The 20,824-nt window shown below is 37.6% G+C and overlaps 1 protein-coding gene across 1 annotated transcript in view; it reads right to left on the reverse strand.

Moving 5' to 3' along the window:
* The window catches only part of TRRAP (transformation/transcription domain associated protein), a 74,274-nt gene that overhangs the window by 32,256 nt on the left and 21,194 nt on the right, over nucleotides 1-20,824 (reverse strand). The window contains exons 26-48 of the mRNA XM_084216868.1: nucleotides 20,487-20,747; nucleotides 19,815-19,976; nucleotides 19,415-19,511; nucleotides 18,851-18,972; nucleotides 17,262-17,432; nucleotides 16,470-16,538; nucleotides 12,625-12,744; nucleotides 12,186-12,305; nucleotides 11,679-11,843; nucleotides 11,101-11,282; nucleotides 10,633-10,831; nucleotides 10,090-10,218; nucleotides 9,207-9,473; nucleotides 8,442-8,648; nucleotides 7,407-7,565; nucleotides 7,185-7,319; nucleotides 6,902-7,012; nucleotides 5,920-6,066; nucleotides 5,396-5,609; nucleotides 4,588-4,713; nucleotides 2,789-2,935; nucleotides 1,418-1,620; nucleotides 621-742 (exon numbers count right to left, since the gene is read on the reverse strand). Of these exons, the coding sequence (XP_084072994.1) occupies nucleotides 621-742; nucleotides 1,418-1,620; nucleotides 2,789-2,935; nucleotides 4,588-4,713; nucleotides 5,396-5,609; nucleotides 5,920-6,066; nucleotides 6,902-7,012; nucleotides 7,185-7,319; nucleotides 7,407-7,565; nucleotides 8,442-8,648; nucleotides 9,207-9,473; nucleotides 10,090-10,218; nucleotides 10,633-10,831; nucleotides 11,101-11,282; nucleotides 11,679-11,843; nucleotides 12,186-12,305; nucleotides 12,625-12,744; nucleotides 16,470-16,538; nucleotides 17,262-17,432; nucleotides 18,851-18,972; nucleotides 19,415-19,511; nucleotides 19,815-19,976; nucleotides 20,487-20,747 (3,635 nt within the window). The remainder of the gene's footprint in view (nucleotides 1-620; nucleotides 743-1,417; nucleotides 1,621-2,788; nucleotides 2,936-4,587; nucleotides 4,714-5,395; nucleotides 5,610-5,919; nucleotides 6,067-6,901; nucleotides 7,013-7,184; nucleotides 7,320-7,406; nucleotides 7,566-8,441; nucleotides 8,649-9,206; nucleotides 9,474-10,089; nucleotides 10,219-10,632; nucleotides 10,832-11,100; nucleotides 11,283-11,678; nucleotides 11,844-12,185; nucleotides 12,306-12,624; nucleotides 12,745-16,469; nucleotides 16,539-17,261; nucleotides 17,433-18,850; nucleotides 18,973-19,414; nucleotides 19,512-19,814; nucleotides 19,977-20,486; nucleotides 20,748-20,824) is intronic.

Here is a 20,824-nt window from a genome sequence, read left to right on the forward strand (position 1 = left end):
ACACTGAGCTACACATGTATGCTGTTTGAAATGACAAATGGTATTGATTGATAAAACTTCCTGAGCACTGTGTGCACATGAAAGTTTTGCACAGTGAACCAGCAGTGTACAGCAGCAAAGTGACTGCAAAATAATGTGAAGCAGCAGCACACCATTAAATACCTGGCATTTGTTGATAAGGTAACTATTTTAATTATTTCATTGTGATTCAAATCTTCAAGTCTACCTAGCAAAGTAACTCTTCCGAAAGTGTAATTTACAATTAAGTTTCAAGGAAAAATAATCTTTATAGCCTATGAATGTGAAAAGAGAAATCTTAGCTGTAACCACAGTGTTGAGAATACCGTCAGCTACAAGGACGCCTTGGTAAAAGAAGAAGTTGGGGTGGAGGTATTTTATCAGTGCCAAAAGTAAAAATCCTTACTAAGGAACTACTGTTTTCAAATTGCATTCCATAAATATGCACCATGGTCTCAGTAAAGTGAATTGACTTTGCATTTTAGGAAAAAAAAAAATCCCTTAATTCAGACCTAAAAGGATTGATGACATGTTATAAAGTTCATATATGGTACAAATTATGAACCAAGAAGCTGCAATAAATGATTAATTGGTATAATTACCTATAGACATAGTTAACAAGGTCTAAGAACTGAGCATTTAATTCAAGGTCTTCTGGAAAACGCTTTTCAATGTAAGTCATCATTTTCACCAATAAAATGGACTTCTCCCGGAGAGTAGGTGTCTGTGGTAAAAGAACACATGATTAATTTTGTCAATTCATCTTAAAACATGCAGAGAACTACCACAGTCAAATTAAAACTCAGCCATTCTTTACAGGACTCTGCTTCTAAAATACTGAAAAGAGCTTGGTAGGTCATAATTCTTAAAAATAACTCAAGCACTTACCCTCCTAATACACACTGGAGAATTTTTAAATTGTGACTAAAAATAAGTTTAAGTTGTTCAGGGATTAAAAAATTCTGATTGTATATTATAAAAAGTGTAGGTCCTTTTGTACAGCACTAGGCTGTAAAGAGCTCAACTCTTAACAAAAATATGGCAGACTGAGGAGGCCACAAAATGTTAAAGAGTAACACAATTTATACCAGCATTAGTCATCTTCCTCCTGAAGAATCTTTCTATCCAGGTTAATGTGAAGTATATTTTAAAACTTTAAAGGAAGTTCTCCACAAAGAAGCATTTGAGATCAAACGCCAAATATAAGCCTATAGAATGCCAAGTATCTATAGCTGCAGCTATTTTCACAGGGAATGAAAATAGTCTAAACACCATCAAGGGCATCTAAACATATATAACAGATCATTACAAACCACATTGTCAAAACTGATGAATTATATTGGCTAACCATAGTTATTTAGTATTTGAGAGCAACAATGACTTCATCTACTCAATTTACCTGATTAGCTGCCATTGGTGAATTGTTCTTCACCCACTCCTCCACTATTTTTACCACTGCACGAAGAATTTTGGCATCAGTGGATTTTTCAATGAGAGATGTTAGAATAGCTTGTATAAAATTTTTCCTCATTTCCATGCTCATCACAGCCAGGCGAGTTTTCACAAGATCCAGACTCAGCATTACCAGTTCACTTGTACCTGCTATGGATGCAAAAAAAGGGTTAGAGTTGTGTATTCACCTATGAACCACCTAGGAAAAAATTTTCCAGATAAGATGCTGTAATTTTAAAAATATCAGCATCATCTATTGCTGGAAATACATCCCCACAGATACTGTGTTCAAAATTACTACTTTACATTCCTACAGGGCTAAGCACAGCCCAAGGCCAGTTCAGATGGCTCTTTAGCAACTGTCCAGTGGAAGGTGCCCCTGCCCATGGCAAGGAGTCAGAATTAGATGATCTTTAAGGTTCCTTCTAACCCAAATTATTCTATAATTCTGTGACTTCTTTCAAAACCAAATCCATTCAAAATCCTAAAGGCAAGCTTGCTTTTTTCTTTCTGCAGATCTTTAGTAGAAGGTATTACAGACCCCTAATAGTGAAAAACTACAGTTAACTTTGTAAAAGAAATTGCCTGTGATGCAGACAATTCTCTAATTCTGTTCAGCTAATTTCCTGACTTGCTTATCAGTGAAGTTTAATCATTTTCCAATTGTTTCTCAGTGTTAATAAAATTTACAAGGTTCTCATTTACCTAATTAAAGTATGGGCTGGAAATCTAACAGTAACAATTCTTTCAAAATGTTTACTTCAGTAGCTTATTCATTAGTAAATTACAGGGCCCTTTCCCAGCACTGAATTTTCTTCTACAAGAAGATTTTTTCTAATTCATTTGACATCAGAATTATACTGACTGAAAGAGATGCCATTTTAAGATTAAAAGCTAAAGCATCAGGTTCAACAAGTTAATTCAAACACAGGTGTTCCAATATTATAAAATAGGAAGGAGTAAAAAAAAGTGAAAGCACAGAGCAATCAAAAAAATTCAGCCCCTCTCCCCTCAACACTGTAAAGCCTTGAAGAATTTCAGTACTTCTATTTACTCTGCAGCTCAACAAATGTTTCACTAACCCTTGACTGAAAAGGTTGGGCTAATACTGAAATTCATATATTAAGCAGGTAACTGGATCTCATAAGTGCATTTTTAGCTCTCAATACTTCAGTAGCACTACTCACTAAGGCTGAAGTATTTTTCAACAAGTTATAATGCACACAAACCCTGCAAAGTCATTTGAATCCCTTTAGGATGAAGATATTTTAATACTTTCCAACACTTCTAATCATTAACAGACTGTACAAGATAATACCTGTGTTTGCTTCTGCTGCTCCTGCTGTTGCCTGTGGGTTCAGGTGTTCCCTGACCATCTTCTGCAGGGACCTCATGAAAACTGAGATCAGCCTGTCAATGTAGCTGGGGTTGTTGCTGCATGCAGATTTCAGAATCATCAGAGTCCCTAGAGATAAAAACAAGGCTTCAGGAATTAAAACTTCTCTTGGGCATGACCTGAGTAAGGTACAGGTGCCATGAAAGAAGGATGGGACTACCCAGGTTACAAACATTAGAAATCTGGAGAGATCTGGAGAAAAATTTCAGTCTCCACTTTAATCCTTAGAGTAAGTCTAAAAGGTTACTTTTGCACTAATCAAAATTCTTCAAATTTTTGTATACAGGTGTGTGATGAACAGCACAGGGAAAAAGGGAGGACAGGAAGAAAGGCATTGAGAACAAATACTTCCCCAAGACCTTAAAAAATGCAACTACTCCTGATATTGCACATTTATTTTAGTAGCAAAAAGTAGAAAAACTTTTTAAATTAGTAGGCACGGGTTTAATAATTAAGAAATCATAACTTGGGCTTTCTAACCTAGAAACTTTATGAAGTTTAATAAATCAGTTTCTGTGGATTGGAGACATTAACTCAAGTTGACTACTTCACCCTTAAAAAAAAAAGCACACACATCCTGTAAAATTATACCTACTTAAAAAAAAACTACTGCAACTTTTTAATTTAAACTATCTACACAGCATATCTACAGAAGCATGCTCTGATCATTGAATCGCTCCTGCCAAAGTTTTGATTTCTTTTTCTGATCAGATAGGCACAAAATTTGGCCCACAAAGCTCAGCCTCTGAGCCACAGAACTACTACAAAATGCACCTCCTGACAGCTTGATTGTGGTGCTGCTTTTAAGAGAGCTCTGGACAAAATGCAAGAAACATCTTTCATGGTTAGTTTGATGTAAAGTACCTCCTGACATCTGACAAATAGGCAATTCCCAAGGTAAAATTACAGCCATCTACACAGCTCACAGAACAGAACAGTGAAGGACATTTGCCATTTAAATCAGCAGGTTTTCCAACATTGTACAATTTCAGGTCTGTATTACCAACACAACCAGTTCTGGGCCAAACTCTATTATTCCTATATATCTCTGTCATTCTATTATGTAGCTGAGTTGTCTAGCAGTTCAGTAAGTACAAAAAAACAAGAAAAGAAAAACATTTCAGCTCTTCAGAATGGTCTATGCTAAAAATTCAGATTTTGTCACTCAAAAAAAAATAGTATTTTTTTAATTTCTTGATTACTGAGAGTTCAAGATCTAGAAACACATAAATCTTAATACATGACCTAAATCAGCTAATAAATGAGGCTTAAAAAAATTAAAAAGAAAGGCAGGAACACATAAGACTCTACACAGATTCCTTGAACTGTTCTGTTGTATCTCAGAGGACCTGCAGGATTTGGGTTTTTTCCATGTAAGAAGCTGCCAGTTAACTTTTACTTTATTTTTTGGCTACTATCAATATTGCACCTTTTCCCTATGCACTTTGAATACAAAAGGCTTCCACCTAGCAGAACTACAGCTCCCCACCTCCAAAAATCTCTCCCAAGTCACTTCAGGGAGCAGACAGAACACAATCAACCCCCCTCCATTCCCTTTCTTCACAGACATGACATCCCAAGCTCTTCTCTCAAGTTAGCTTGAAATGCTTCCCACAGCTTCCTCTCTATCAGATCAGATTTATGGAAAGGGAAACTTGTGACAAAGACATGACTCATTCAGGGGCATTTCCACAGAACTGCCAGGGGTGTGGGACACCTACCAAAGAGCTGGGAAGGGTTGGCATTGGTGGCTTTTTCATAATTAGTCAGTCCTTCATAAATAACCTTCCCAACTGCAGCATAAAGGCACTCCAGTTCTTCGTACTTGGAAGCTACACTTGAGGTACCTGCAGAGTTCAGAGGTGTGTTTAGTTTTGGTAACATTACCCACAGAACAGGCAAAGAACAGTTACACTGTGAATGTACAGTCACTGAAACAGCACTGGAGTCTTACACTGTCAACAATGTAAGGTGACACAAGCAGATCCCTCATTTATATAAAGCTCTTTATTATACCAGTATGGCTTTGATAATAGTGTACCACTTCTGAATAACTCAATTTGATGGGCAGTCTTACATTTCTGATTGACTTTTCTCCAAGAAAATATTATCTAAATTAGCTTCTATTAAGACACAGCATATTACTTATTGCCTTTCTTTTTTACACTTTATCTCCCTTGTTTCAGCAAAACAGCAAAACTTAGTAACTAAAAAATTGCACTTCTGAAGAAAAATTCTAACCGCAAAAATACATTAAATTTATAGCATGCATTTCTTGAACTAAAGTTATGACAGCCACAGGTTATTAAGTTTTTATGTCAATGGATAATGATGTATTCCACATGATTACTTCTTTCAGCTTTTCCTTTTTTAATCAGAGGTTGAAAGTGCAAGCTAAAATGGACCATTAAATGCAGGAATCATAAAACAGAATTATAGCACATTCCAAAGAGTGCCTTCATCCCACCCCTCAACCACTTAAGTTATTCAGCAAGAAAGGATAAAAAGGAGGAAGAAAACACCACTCACTTGGTTCTGTGGGGAAAATTCCCATCAAGCGAGACAGCAAACTGTGGACAGCTCTCAAAACCTTGGTGTTCCCACAGGTCATACAGGCTGCTACTCCTCTTTGGAGGGGCTTGAAGCTGCTCAGGATAGCAGGGGGCTGTAGCACAGTCAGCAGGAAGCTTAAGACCTCTAAGCCAGTGCAAATGTTGGCAAAGTTGGCCTGATTGGGCTGCTCCTAAAGAGAAAGCATACAAAAAGGCAGTGAGTAAGGGTAAACAGGAATTACACAGATTACTAAACTCAGATCAAATCTGTTAAAACCTACTAAGAAAAAATCCCCAAAAATAAATAAATCGCGCCAACCAGTCAGTACTGCAGCTCTACAAATTATAACCACTGCTGCAATTCCCACACTTAACAACTTATTTATTTCACTACAAAGGAAAGATTAGTACTGTAAAAATCTATATCCAGATATGACTGGTATTCAATCATCCCACATGCCAGGGAAACCTAAAGACCTACAGGACCAGAATGCTACCTACCACAGTCATGAGCAGCTTATCAAACCACTGCAACTTCAGTTCTGACTTGGGCCACATGTCTGGCCTCAAAGCTGTTTTCAGAAGGTTGACACAGCGACGAGACAGCAACTCCCCAGGGGATCCAGCAGTGTTGGAGTTGTCATTTACCTAGCAATTAATCAGAGTTAACAAAATGACACCCTTTTAGAACCAAGTCATTAATTTATTATTCATTCCATGCAAGCATGTAATTTCTTATTTCTGAAATGGATGAGCTTAAGTAGTTTTATCAGTACAGTCACACAGCATCTAACACATAAAAAGCTGACAAACTAATAGTAAACACCAGAACTAGTGTCTAAATTGCTTGCTAATTAACCCAAATCACTCATCAAAGGTGCATTTAAACAAAAGTTTCATGCTATCCTTTATTACTACAACTCTGAACATGCTCAAGATGGTTAATCTTTACTGTTTGCAAGGTATCCATAAACATGTGCAGTTCTTTACTCAATTCATCTTTATACTTAAGAGCACATCTATTTTTTGCAATGGACTGTGGGATATAAAATCCCATGCTACTTACCAGCTGAGTCTGCTGCAGGAGCAAAAGTCATAAAATTTGTCAGCCTGGAGGTACACCCAGACAATATTTCCCATTCTAGAAAAGTTAATTCCCTCCAAATTTTGTGAAAAACTTTAGCTCTACATGCTGCAGGAAAGTAATTCCATGTATAGGATTTTGAAAATAAAACTTCAATCATTACCCCTAGATACAGTCATTCCCTATAAAACTCCCTAAATATTTTGGGATAAAGTATTCTTGACATTTAACCTAGGCAATAGAACAAGCATACATTGCAGCATCACCCAAATATATAAACTAATCATGCAAACAAAACACAGAAACATTATAATAATCCAAGCCTAAGAGGAAAAGAGGGGTTTATGGGTTTGGCTGCTCCTCCACAGTGGTATCTGCTTATCAGAATAACCACAGTACCTGGCAAGCAATTCTAATCAGGAAATTCACAACAGTGTCTGTGTGCTGCTTGTCAATGGGCTTGGCAAGGAGGGCATCTGCTCCTGGCAAGGACTGGCTCCGTCCAAACACCTGCATGCACACAAAACACAACAGCCATCAGCCAGACTGAAGGAGGAAAACAACAAGAACAGATTTAAAACACTTGCTAAAGCTAAAACCTTCAATTTAGGGAGTTTCGAGTCATATGGAAGAAACAATTACACTACTCAGAGTCTCTGAACAAATCCTGATTATCTCTTACAGCACTTATTGCTCCTGTAGCTGTCCTGAATCGTTTTACTTCTTGGCCAGAATCCACAGACAATCCTCTTTTAACAGCAGATGAGGCAGAACTTGCTCCTTCTCCACTTGCACTTGAGTCCATATCTGAATCTGGCTGAAATATCAGCAATGTGCATGTTAAAAGAAAGTACATTAAACTGTGGAACAGTTCAATCTTTACCCATTTATTTCGATTTCCTACCTGCTGGTCTTTGATTCTTTGCAATTCCCATTTAATAACAACTTCAGCAAGATCCACAGCTAATTTTCTTTGCTCTATTGTAACACTGGGAGTGAAGCCCAGTCTCTGCATGGCACTAACCATATGCTGAACCAAGTGATGTCTCACAGGATAATAAACCTGAAAAAATGGTTTCACAGAAATATTAGTCATTAACCAGTAACATTCTACACAAAACCTAGAAAGTTGAAATAAAGCAAAATTGTAAAACAATCATCAATCCCAAAGTTTGCTAAACCTGTACCACTTCAAATTTTACAATATGGAAAATTAACTGGTGCATTGAAAATAGTATTCTGGCTACAACTTTCAGTAGTGACTACTGATTCCATGCACTCAAATGAACATGTTCTTTTTAAGACTCATGGTTTTTCTCAAGGACCAATCATACCATTTTTTTTCCCAAGCCTTTTAAAGAGCTTCAATTCACATTTGAGCACACTCAGATATTCTTTCAAAAATTGTTGAGGCATCAATTACTGAAAAATGTATATTAGCTGTCCCTTTAGATTGCATTTTAATACATGTTTTAACAAATGTTCCTATGTTGACACTCTGCACCATTCCCCCATTTGTTTAATGTTTCCCAACATACACTGGCTACAGATAAAAGTGATCTAGTTAATCCCACAGAATATATAAAGCCAAACAAAAAAGGATTACTGGAGGATGGCAAAGAATATGGTTCTGCACTTTGTTTAAAGCACTCTTAGAGAATCTTCACAGACCTGTTAAAGAACACTGCTAATGCATGTGCAATGAATTCATCTTGCAGACTCTATACTGACATTTGGAGTTCTAACTTCAATCATGACAAAGCTTAATAAATTACTTGCTATTAAACAGTTGTATTGAGTTATAGATAAGTATCTTTACAGACAAATGATGCATTTTGAAGCCAAACCATATAAATCAGATTATGCTGCTTCTCTAATCAAACTATTTACTTCCTTGATACAGGAAATACAGTGGGTACCAGAGTAACAGTACAAGTACCTTGAAATGTTGCACTATCAAGTGCAAAATATGTACTAGCTGGGGCACTGTATGGCCCTCCTCCACAATGATTTTTCGTGTCCAGTGAGTGAGCATCTGGTGTCCATCCTCCATTCGAGCAGGCACAGCTGGAGTCAGGATAGCCATGGCCTGCCTGACAATAGCCCGGGCTTCCATTGCATGAGCTTTGAGAAGGCTGTGAAAAACCTGAACAGCAGAGCTTCTCATCAGCATTAATACTGTATGCATTTATAAAAACAAAGCATTTATAAAGAAAGGGAAACAACAATACATGTTTTCTAAAAACGACAATTTTTCTCCAAAGGCCCATAATTTGCTAAAAATACCATGATACGTCAGCAGCAGAAGAATAGAGCATATACTTCTGTTTCCCTGTTTCCTTTACATTCCCTTTTCTTCCTTCCTCTCCACTGTCCAATTTAAAGTTTTCCCTTGGTCCCCATATTGTGTCTCAACTGAAGTGTCTGTCTCTTAAATGAAGAAACATTCCCAATTTTGCTAATTCAACCAAAACATCTACTTGTCTTACTTATCCCTCCTGCTTTCACTCTTCTTTACACTTTTTTCTATACTCTCCTTCTCCCAAGTAAATCTGTATTAAACCTTTGTTTGGCCTGCTGCTTCTGCATTTGTTTGTGGTGTTTGAATTATTCTCAGTATTCAAAACCACCGTGCAGCTTCTACTTGGAATCTTACAATAAAAGAAAGCACTCCATGAACTTAACACAAGCCCGTGATCAATACCTGCAGAACAATCTTCTTGTGAATGGCAAACTTGGCAATGATGTGTGCCAGGAGCAAGTGGCCACTGTACTTGCAGGCTGGGTCCACGCAGGCCTTGGACAGGAGGCAGGGCCAGGCAAAGGTCATCAGGCGCCGCAGTTTGCTGTTCCTGTTCTTGTTGTTGTCGTGGATGTGATGGGGGGCGTGCTCCACCAGCAGTGTGGCAAACTGCAGCAGGTAGATCCTCAGAGAATCCAGCATATCAGCCTGTTTTTCTGGATCAAGTACCTAGTTGCAGGCAGGATCAAAGAAGAGAGAATGAAGCTGACGAAAAAATTACTTTTAATATTATAAAGGCAAAGTACCAAATTTTTGCTTTTTGAGTGGTTTTTAAGAAGACTAAGAACTAATTAAAATTGCTTTCTTGACTCAGTTTAGTACCCAGAAAAAAACCTCCTGAAGTGTGAACCTTTAAATCATAGGCACATCTGGGAACTCCCAAATTGTTAACCTATAAAAATAAATAAATAAAATACCCCAACCCTCATCTTCAACAACATTTGTTTTATAACCTCTGACTGGTTCCATGAAATAGCAGTGAATTAGAAAGACACTGCTGCTGGGTTTTTTATAAGCTTTCCTTATAAAAAACACTGTGATTATAGCCAAGTAAGGCCCATTTCTCAAGCCACATTCCAGATCTGAAAACAGCATGAACTGAAAATTGTAGTCCCATCATACTGATTGACTAATGGATCTCACATTCAACATTATGAAGCAATTCAACGTAACAGACCATAATATTCAGAACAGAACAACTAATTCAAATGAGGATGAAAAGTCAAATGAGAGGAGAAACTTTGTTTTAATTTCCAAATCCTTCAATGTAAACAAAGACTGTTACCTTTGTTATAAAAACGCTAGTGATGCTTTCTGGATTATCTCCTTCTGGGTTTGGGGGGCCTAACAGCTGTTCACCTTCTCCTTTTTCAAAACTGTACAAGAAAGCAGGATTCAGGATATGTTGCAGCACCTACAGAATATAAACAAAGCAAGTTTTACTTACTATTATATTATTCTAATGGCAGCCAACATTCGAGTACTCCCACATGTAAACCTGCCTGTTGGACACACTCACTGAGTTACAAAAGGAAACTATAAATAAAACCCCAAGAAAAAAGACACACACCAATTTTTTCCCCCACCTTCTTCCTTCCAAGGGCATAGATTCTAAGAAAGTGTAAACTAAAGCAGCCAGCATTGAGCACAAGATAAATTGCTGTCTCTGTTTATTATCGCTCTTCTTCAGGTATGATATTTTCACCTAAATGACTCTGCCAATTATCAAACTCGTTGACATTTAAGTAAGGGAGTTTTGTTGCCCTAGTTCCCAAGAAGAAAATTAAACCTAAATACCAGGCTTCTTTGATTTAATTGCTTTAGTTACCTTGGCTTTGAGCTCATCTCCAAAGTTTGGGTCATTCAAGTCTACGAACCGGAAGAACAAAGCCCGTTTTTGGGGGATACTGTAGTTTTTGGGGATCTCTTCTTCCATGTATTCCTTTAAGAAAGTCATATTGCAGAGAAATCGGCCCGTAAAAGCTCGAAGCAACTGGAAGAGTAACTCTATATCACCATAATTCCTTCTGTGGAAACACATAAAATACAAAGCTTCTGTGAAAAAATACACAAACTACTATGCTGATGAAATTCATCTTTTAAAGGAGCAGAAAAGCAAGAGCAGCCAGTACTACAGGCATGGTTTTAAAGTTAATAGCAATATTAGGAAATATATTACATTTCCTCTTCAATAACTGCAAACCATTTATAGTAGGCCTATACACCTTTACAGTATTTTCAAAATTAAAATTAAAAAAATACATGCAGGGTCTAGGAACTAAAGATTTTTACGTACTTGCAGTAATTCAATAAGCAATAGGCCAACAGCTTGGGCTCTTTCCAGTTTGTTGCAGCCATATTCTCCTTCCTATGTCTCTCCTGAAAAGCTTCACTCACCCATACACGTTTCAGCTGATTCACCAAGGAGTGTTGATTTGCTAACCAACATTCATCATTCTTAACAATAATACTTATGATCTGTCCAAAGCAAAACAAGACAAATACACAGTCAACACACAAGAGATGTGTCAGGAGAAACAATGATATACGAGCACTCACTTAAGGTCAATTAAGGGTGCTAAAATATTCAACAGCAAAACAAAAGAGTGAAATACAAAATAGTTTAGATTAAAAAAATAAATTTCTGTTTTGTTGTCATGCTGTCCTCTTGTATCCTACTTGACAAAAAAAAGCAGAGATAATTCGAGTCTCTTTTCCCTTCTCAAAGCAGCTCTGGCTACAAACACTCCACATTTCTACAAGTGTTTTTCTTTCAGCCGTAATACACACACACTCACTGAAAGCCTGGATGTAAGAGGCTTCTAGAAGAGGTTTCAGCTATCCAGTGCAGAGACAAACAAGATAAACGAGTACCTTGATAGCCTGGAACTGCAGGTCGAGGCGCATGGTGGTGGTGCTGGGGGAGCCAGGTCTCACGGCTGCCTGGGCACCCACAGGCAGCAGCAGAGTGATAAATCGGTTGGGATTAGCTGCCAGTACATCCCGCAGAGGTTTGGCATCTTTATGTTTCAAGAAACTCTGCAAAAGGGGAAGAAATAATTTTAATAACCTTTAAAAGCCAAAATACCAGGAGACTATATCATCCTGTAGCTTTTATATGCCACACTAAAGTTGCAGAGGTTGTATTTCACGTATATAAAAATAACATCTACACTTCAGTAACAGCCTTACATGATCTGGAAAGGTATAAAATCAACACTTCAGGACAAACAAATACAAAACCAGGAACAGGAACCCTGCAGTGAAGAGTAAGACCATGATTAAGGACTACAAGGTCATACAAGCAAAAATATGCAAAAGATGTTCATCAGATTTGTCAAGCTGAGGGTTTTTTCCAGCTCCTCTCCCCACACAGCTTACCATAAACATTCTGCTCCACTGTGGATCATTTAAAGTGGCTTCCATCATGAACAGCTCCACAGTCTGGGATGGATGACGTGTCAAAAACTTTATTAGTGGTTCCCTGAATGGGCTGCCAGCCTGAAAAATTCATAAACCTTAAATTAAAAATGCAGAGTATAGAGTATTTCCCACTAATTTACTACCACTCAGAAAAATACATTTGACTTGGCATTTATACAGATACAAAATGTTCAGAACCTGCATGATGAGAATTTATTGATACTTTCAAAACTTCACTTCTAAGGGTGTAAGGCAAATGTTAAGACCTCCTAAGGGCTTGAAGAGCATATTTTAGCATCAAATGTTCTCACACCATATTTAAAATATGATAATTATCATACACTAATGTATAAGACTATAAAGCAAAAATTTCAGCAATGCTAACTTCCACTTTTACCTCAATTAACATTGCTCGTTCTGTTTTCATAACAACTTCCAGAAGAGGTTTAACCAGAGTCTGTGGGGCAGCTGGGATCAGATGGAATAAATTTATAATTGCTGAACAAATCTTCATTTCCTACAGGTAAAAAGAAACACAATTAAATAAATATTACTGGCTATAATGTATAAAAACAGTATCACACATCTTACTTCTTTTTTTCCCTCTGTATTAGCATAGCCAGCAGCCAAATGCAAAAGGTTAACATAGACACAGCATCTACTTTCCATATTGCATGGAAAGATTGCACCTGTGGAAGTCTGCCCTACCCCCTCTGGTAATATCATGGTTTAAATTTTATTTTCCTTGCCAGTGGAGTGGTGTTTTACAGGTAAGAGCTAAACACTGTAATGATACTGCTGATGGGGGAGTTACAGAGTGCTCACTGCTCTACACCAAGTCGGTCAAGCACCAAACAGCCAGACCTTCCCCCCTAAAACATTTCTGCTATACATTCCACACCCCCAGATTACACATGAAGAGCGATTCAGCTTTCTCACAGCACTGTTCAGCCTATCTCACAAACAGCTGGTTACTGTAAAGTCAGCTCTGCTCTCTCACTAGATATTAAATTCTCCAGAAGTCCAAAATAATTTTGCATTTTTTTCATTGTGTGATTTAAAGAGAGACTGTATTTCAGCTAGGTAGAGCATAGATTTCCCTCAGTAAGAAAAGGAAAAAACAAAACAAAACAAAACAACAAAACCACCCTCACCATCTCTCTAAAACCAAGTTCCAGTATCCAAGATGATTTTACCAAGTGCATTACATTTTCTCAACTGAATTTAAACACAAAGCATCAGGCTCCACTCCTTTAACCTGATCTGCCCAGACAGACCCCACAAGACCCCTCTCATGGATTGAAGTGCAGGGCTGAGAATACATTAAAACTTTTTGAAACCACTTAGGACTTCACAGAAACTAAAAATCCTGCTCTTCCTGGTACAAACATGCTCAACATCCTTAACTGCAACGTGATCAAAACAGACAAACAGAAGACAATTCACAACACTGCACTCAAAGACACAATGCACTGTGCCCAAAACACAATCGTAAAACTAACAAACCACAAGTTAAAAGAAAGAATAAAACCAAACAAAACATCAACAAAAGAAAGCATGACAACAAAAAAAGTTCCTGGTGCCTGCACTGAGTTTCTCACCTCTACCCTTTCCGTGGCATGCTGAACCAAAACAGAAGTCACAGCATGAAAGGAAAAAGCCCACAAAAATATCAAATAAATGTACAAATCAGCACATGCCCTTCTTCAGGCTGCAGACTCACTTCAGCTCAGTTACCTTCCTCATCTCAAACAGAAGGAATGGAGACAATCAGCATCTCATATGCTCCAAACTGTTCTCCAAAGAACTAGGATGAAATTCATCCTTTTTTCTACTTTTACATTGATCAGACATAGCTTCTCAAATATTTAAACTGAACAAAAAGATAATAGAGCTGATTAAGTCAGAGGAAACAACATTATAGCATCTTTGAAGACAAATTTGGCCACCATCTATTACAAAACCACTTTCACTACTTGAGCTACCAAGCTATGAAGTCCTCTAAACTCCTCCTAGGCTGTGATGCAGAATTTCCACCATGGAAATTTCCACCCTCTCACAAGAGGGACAGCTGGAGGCAACCATCTACTCAAAACTTATTCTTTCAATTACCAGACATGACCTGAAATCTCATACCCTTCCTTGGAGAGGCAGGGAAGAGAGGAAGAAAGATTTAAATCAAATATTTTATTCCCTGGACCAATGAATTAGATTTTAATCCGTACTTAATATATTACATGTTGATTTGTTCATTTCTCTAAACAGCCAGATCACAGCTTAGGATCACAGCAGGACAGTCATAAATTATTTAGGTGAACAAGGCTTAGTTATTCTGGCATCAGTGTGGATCTTTACAACAGTCATCACTATGCAGTATTTCTAACTATGTTTCCAGTTTGTCTGAAAGTTGCCACTTTCATGTGAAAACTCCCTCCACAGACCTTTTTACTATTCTTTAAGAGGCTTTGCTGACCAGCCCTTATCTGCACAATGCTGGAGAACTGCCTGACACCATCATCAAAGGGCTCCTTCATGCCATGCTGCTGGAAAAGGATGGAATGCTTGGAACAGCACCAGCACAAGGAGGGCACATCAGGCTTTCCTGGTCACTTCTGTTCTCCACTGGGTGTCTAACAGCTCCTCTACTCAACCACACAGTATGAATGATCCAGCCTACTCCCCAGCACTGCTTTTAATGAGTGTCTCAGATGCTGGAATCTCACTAGGATCATGAAGAAAGAGAAAGTGAAATGCCAGCTACAATAAGTGACCGCCAGTTTTACCATCCCTGTTTTTCAACAGCATACTGTACATACAGACAGATGAACACAGCCTGCCACAGCAACTGTACAAAGACCAAGCTGTGTGCTCCTGCACTTTCTTAGAGTTTTTATTTTTAAGGAAACTTTGGAGCAACAACTAGGAAGCAGCAAAGTAATATTCAATCAGCTTTGCATTGACACAATTCTACTTGAAATGTTTCCAGACTTCTCTTGTCCCTCAAGATTATTTCTCAAGTGTCTGGTGTGCTATTCCCCACTCAGCTTATCTCTCTAAATACATAACTACACAGAAATCAGAAAAAAAAATTAAAATCAGGGGAATTCACAACTAAACATGACTTAGTGACAAATAAAAACTGTTCTGGAGGTGCCACATTGTGGTTTAAAAGCTTATTGCTACAAAAAGATCTGCAAGATATCTGTAATCATCACATTTGAGGAAAGGTAAAATCCAAAAGTATATGAAAGCCTTAGAACTACTCTGGAATGAATAAAATGAGGTTAACTGAAAAATGCACAGTGTTTTATTTAAAACATACGAAACCAATCTTATTCTACTTCATTAGAGAACATCTAGGTCTAATAGAAAGCAATGACCAAATTCAGATTAAAAGCTCTCTTTGCAATGACAGGAAAGAGAAATGAAAAGCCATTAAGCCATTTCCATGTTTTGAGGGAAATCAAAAGCCAATGTAATTTCATTCTAATTTGAGAAACAAAGACATTAATAGAATCCCCCCCCCCATTTTTTCTTAGGTGCAATCATAAATCTCAACACTTAATAAAAGCATTTAGTAAAATATTAATAGAATTGTGGGACCTCTGGTAATGGACAGGAAACTGCACTGAAGCAGGAATTCCCATCAGTATTGCTAAGAGCACACAGTATTGACATTACACTGTGCAGTTTTCCATTTATAAGGGAAGTGATCAGCCTCCCATGCTTCTACACTGAGGCCATTAGTTTCACTGGGAGAGAGATTTTAATGTGATCCCAACTAGTAAATATTGAACTTGGTTTAAGTAAATTAAATTTTAAATTAACTGGGATTATATTATCATTACGTATAATTTTCAAAAGGCTATATTATGAACATCAAACATATTAATGAAAAATGGGGGATTATGCTGCTGAGCTCATCAGCCATTCCAGTGAAGAACAGATTTCTAAGCAGAAAATCCTGAGGGGGAAAAGAAATACAAATGCTTGAGCAGCTCCCACACTAACCCAGAACAGTCTCTAAAGTAACCATTGTCAGCAGATAAGAACCTCCTCTTCCTGAGACTTCTAACAGATATTCAATATTGTACATTCAATCCAACAAGTCTGTTAGCTTGTAACAAAGCATCAGTGTGTAATCAGTTATGGCAGCATTTACAACTGAATGAGTTCTTGAATTCCAAAACATTAATACGATTTATTTCTTCTCTTCTCACACAAAAGCATTCATTAACTTACATTTCCATCACTCCGTTGTCCACCTTTGTGTGTAATAACTACAACTTCCATCCATTTACGCAGGTGTTGCTACAAAGAAAGGATAATTAGCATTATTCTTCTAATTAGACTGTTCCATTTTAGCATATGCTACAAGAGACAATATAGAGGCAGAAACAATTCTCTGAAGGAAACAAAGGGAAGAATTATCAGTTATTTTCATTCCCTCAAGTTGAAAAGTTTGCTGTTGCTAGAAGTCCTTTCTATATTAAAGAAAGCAGGGATTATAAGAACATATATATATACACACACACACACACACAACAAACTTAAATCTCATAGTCTTACACTCTGATGACTTGCTTGATGTGTGTGCATTTAAATATTTAAATGTTCATGCAAAGGGGATAAAGAATTCACATATTCAGTTTAAGCACTGCGAATAAACAGAGCAATACCTCCCAAAATTTTATTGATCAGGAAAGCACCAAAACGGATTAAGTGCATTGAGAAGTAAAATTGTTAAAGGTGCAAGTGGCACGTTGCTTAAAGATAAAACAAACCTTAGCATAACTAGTTATGTCTTCACAAAAAAATAAAAGCTCTTAACTTTTTGGTTTAGAAGCCCTTTAGAAATTTACTCAAAATGTTGAAAGAAATTGGGGCTTTTTATTATTTGTGAAACCAAAATCTTTTACTTCCAACATACACATAGAGTCACTACTGAACATCTTTAATTTTTCACCAATAAAAATAGTAGCTAGAAGAAAATTTCTTCTGGAAGAGCTAAAATAAAAATTTGGATGGGCTTACCATCATCTGATCACAGAATTTATCATTGAAAGAGTTTGGGAAAAGCCTAGTGACTGAGGTCAGGCGATTCACAACGTTGAGGGTCAGACTCCGGTAGTCCCCCAGCATCATCAGCAATGGCCTCATGTGGGTATGGATTTGATCAACTTCTATGGTAGCTCCTTCCAAGAACTGCATGAGAGTGCACAATTAAGACACAGGTGGAGAGGGACATGACTTTTGTGCAAGCATTTTTCTTAAAATAATTCAGCTGACTTGATTTTTCTTCTTTTATTCTTTTCCTTCAATACAATAGTTCAAGGAACATCTGGTGCTAGAAATATACACAGTGGCAAGATGGATTTGGGTAGCACTGAGGTATTTCTGACACACAGTAGGACATTCCATAAAATAATCAAGTAGGAGATCGTAACTGCAGACAGACTGAAAAACTGCTACAGCTATAAATTAAATACACAGCTATGAACAAATTACTTAGACACTATATTAAGAACTGCCTGTGAATCTGGCTGAAGGCAATAGAGCAAGTTTCTGTTACAATCTGCATGCATCTTGAGAAACAGAAAAGGTCAAAAGAGCCTGGCTGCAAGCAGCCAGAGAGAATATTTCCTGTCATAACCAAATATCCTGTGGGCACAGGTTTATCATAGGAAAAAAACAATCAGACAAATCTGGTGTATAGGTCAGAACAATCCTTATTTGCTACCTCTCAACCCAACTGTGTTGTTAACAAGCTATAAATAGTACGTGCATTCCTTCTCATGACCACAGTGACATGAAAAGTCACACAACCTCTGGCCAGGCAATGGCACAAACAAATGCAAACCACCATTACTACTGCATAATATTCTCTGTTCCATGTCAGCCCATCTACACAGCATTACAAAGAGGCTGTCATTTCATTAGCTTTTTTCTTTTCATTTAAAATATTGGAATTAAAGTCTTGCTGAATCAGAATTAGGCACAGCTATTGAACAACAAATCATGATGAAAGAATATCCTTTCCCTGTTCTTCCAGCTTTGTAGATGATAATGTAGCATCCACAGGCCAGACAGGGCAGTGTAAGGCAAGGACACTAATTCTGACCTCAAACAGGACAGCCAGGATCCTGTTCCCTAAAGCTACCATCACACTGTGATGCAGGTCTAACTCTGCTGTCCAAAACCAACTATGGGATCTCCACCACTTCTTTTAGGAGACAAACAAAACATGGGAAGAGCTTTTACAATAAAGCCAAGTCTGCACATTTGCAAAACATCTGAGAAGGACTTAAGCTATTTAGAAAAGAAGACTCATTTGCAAAGACCAGTCCAACAGAAAGAGGGAAAGACTGCAAAGAAAGACTGAAAGATTTACCATGGTCCTTACCCAAGAGTTTATAATTCTTAATTGCAATCTGGATAATTCTTTATGGCAAAGTTCAAATCCCAAACAAACATATCTGACACAAATTTTTTCAGCATCGCTAAAAAAAACTGAACAGAGCAACAATATTTCCTGTAGAGAACTCTCCCAAGAAGTCTTGTACCAAGGAAGTAAAGCAGAGAGAACAATGGCCTCAAAAGGAATGTTGTTTCAGTACAGTCACCTTTCTCATGCATGCTTCTCCTGCCTCCTGCAGCTCGTTATTTGTTGAATTCAGTGCCTTGAAAAGTGCAGCAATGATCTTCTCTCTTGACTGAGGCAAGTAATTGCAGGCAGCTAGAGCATCTGCAAATATCAAAGTAAATTTGCTCTCTTTGTTAACTCAATTTCAAAGGAGAGGAGAAAATAAACCCTAATTCTACACTGCTTCTCTTATAGTTCCTTTTTATGTCATCTCAAATTGCAGACAGCTAAAGTACTGTATGCATTGCCAAAATCAACAGGCATCATAAAATAGTAAAAGAATGAGAATTCTATTAACATTCTATAGTTTTCCTAATGCTTAATAACATAATTAATCTTAAAATATTTTGGGTTCCTTTCAGAAAACTGAATTCTAGTCATTAAGAAGGCAGCAATACTTTTCCATTATTCTCTCCATTAAACTGTAACCTCAGGAGAGCAGTCATCAGTCTTCCAGTGCTGAGGTTTTCTGCTGATCTCAGGAAGCAGACTGCCCACAAGGACACTGAACTGCATCAAGTCTTGTTTAGGAGGTTTTACTTACTTAAGGCTGCAATTCGAAGAGGTACAAGTGATGGAAGACTTTTGTAGCAAGGTAGTTTCATTAGGGCAGTATCTTCAGCCTCACATAAATTCAGTAACTAGGGAAAAAATAAACAGTCATTTTAATATTGCTACTCACATTTGAAACACCACTTTCTCACCCCCACCTTTACAGACAGCTTTTCATCGACAGCACTTTTTGTCTTAACTCAAAACCAGAGGATCCCCTGCACTGACTGCTGCAAAGCAGACCTCACTTGATATTTCAAAAGGGAAATTCTTCAGTTTCAGTCAAAGTTTAAAATGCACAAATTAGAATATCTATTTTTTACAATGAAAGTACAAGCACCATCATACAGAAGCATCTACATTCAAAGATGAGGAATTAAAAAACAAAGTACCTCTGTGTAGAAAACCTTGTGTTCCACAACGTTCAGATCCATTGTAAACAATCTGGGCTGCAGAGTTGTGCAAAATGTATTTCCCTCCATCAGGCCAATCTGGGCATTTGCAGGTTGGTGCCGAAGCAAATGCTTTTTAGGAGGAACCATGTCCTGGAGTACCTACATGATGGAATTTAGATTACTGAATTAGCAGCTATTGAAATGACAATTATCTTCCAAAAGACTAAACAATATCTAAATAGTTTTAAGGAGTATCTAGCCAAAAGGTATTTCAACCACCTTTGAAGTTTATAGTCTCTTTCTGGATAGGGAAAGGCACAGCAATAATGCCACATATTTAGAATAACAAAACTGAGTATCAAAATGTAATGTCTATATGGCCTATGTCTGATTGGTGGCAGGATGAGCAGCCCATAATTTATGGAATTAAATCAACCTAAAGACACTATAAATACTGGCCAAGTGTCAAGCACAGCCTGTATGAATCTCTGTAGTGCTCCAGCCATTGCGTGATTTTGAACAACAAAAGTTAGCAAATGACAAACATATGCCATCAAAGCACTAAAAATTTAATTCACTAGTGTGCAAAAACATACCAAATAAAGCATTTCTGTAAATCCAAACTGGAAAACAACTTTAAGCTCCAGTTCAGTGAATATTTCTGCTTACCTCTTTATGTGGCTCCATGATGACTGTGACACTTTTGCCAGTGACCTGTGCAAGCACCTGCAAGGAATGCATGGCTTGTTTTCTCACAGTGGAGTTTGGAGAGGTCACTTCTCGAACAAGGTCATGTGTGACATGATGGAAGGACTTTTCCTGTGCTGCAAGGATTTCTTCTGTTTTTTCTTCATCTTTTAAAGGAGTTGCACATCTAATCAAGAGCTGCTCTAATGTGGTCTTTGCCATAGCAACTGCTCCGTTGGAAACCTGAGGCATCAGAGATCATTTTTATCAGCTAAGTACAGAACAAAGATCACAAATCTACACATTACTCATCAACTTAG

This window comes from Fringilla coelebs (assembly GCF_963513975.1).
Source record: "Fringilla coelebs genome assembly, chromosome: 16".
NCBI classification, from domain to species: Eukaryota; Metazoa; Chordata; class Aves; order Passeriformes; family Fringillidae; genus Fringilla; species Fringilla coelebs.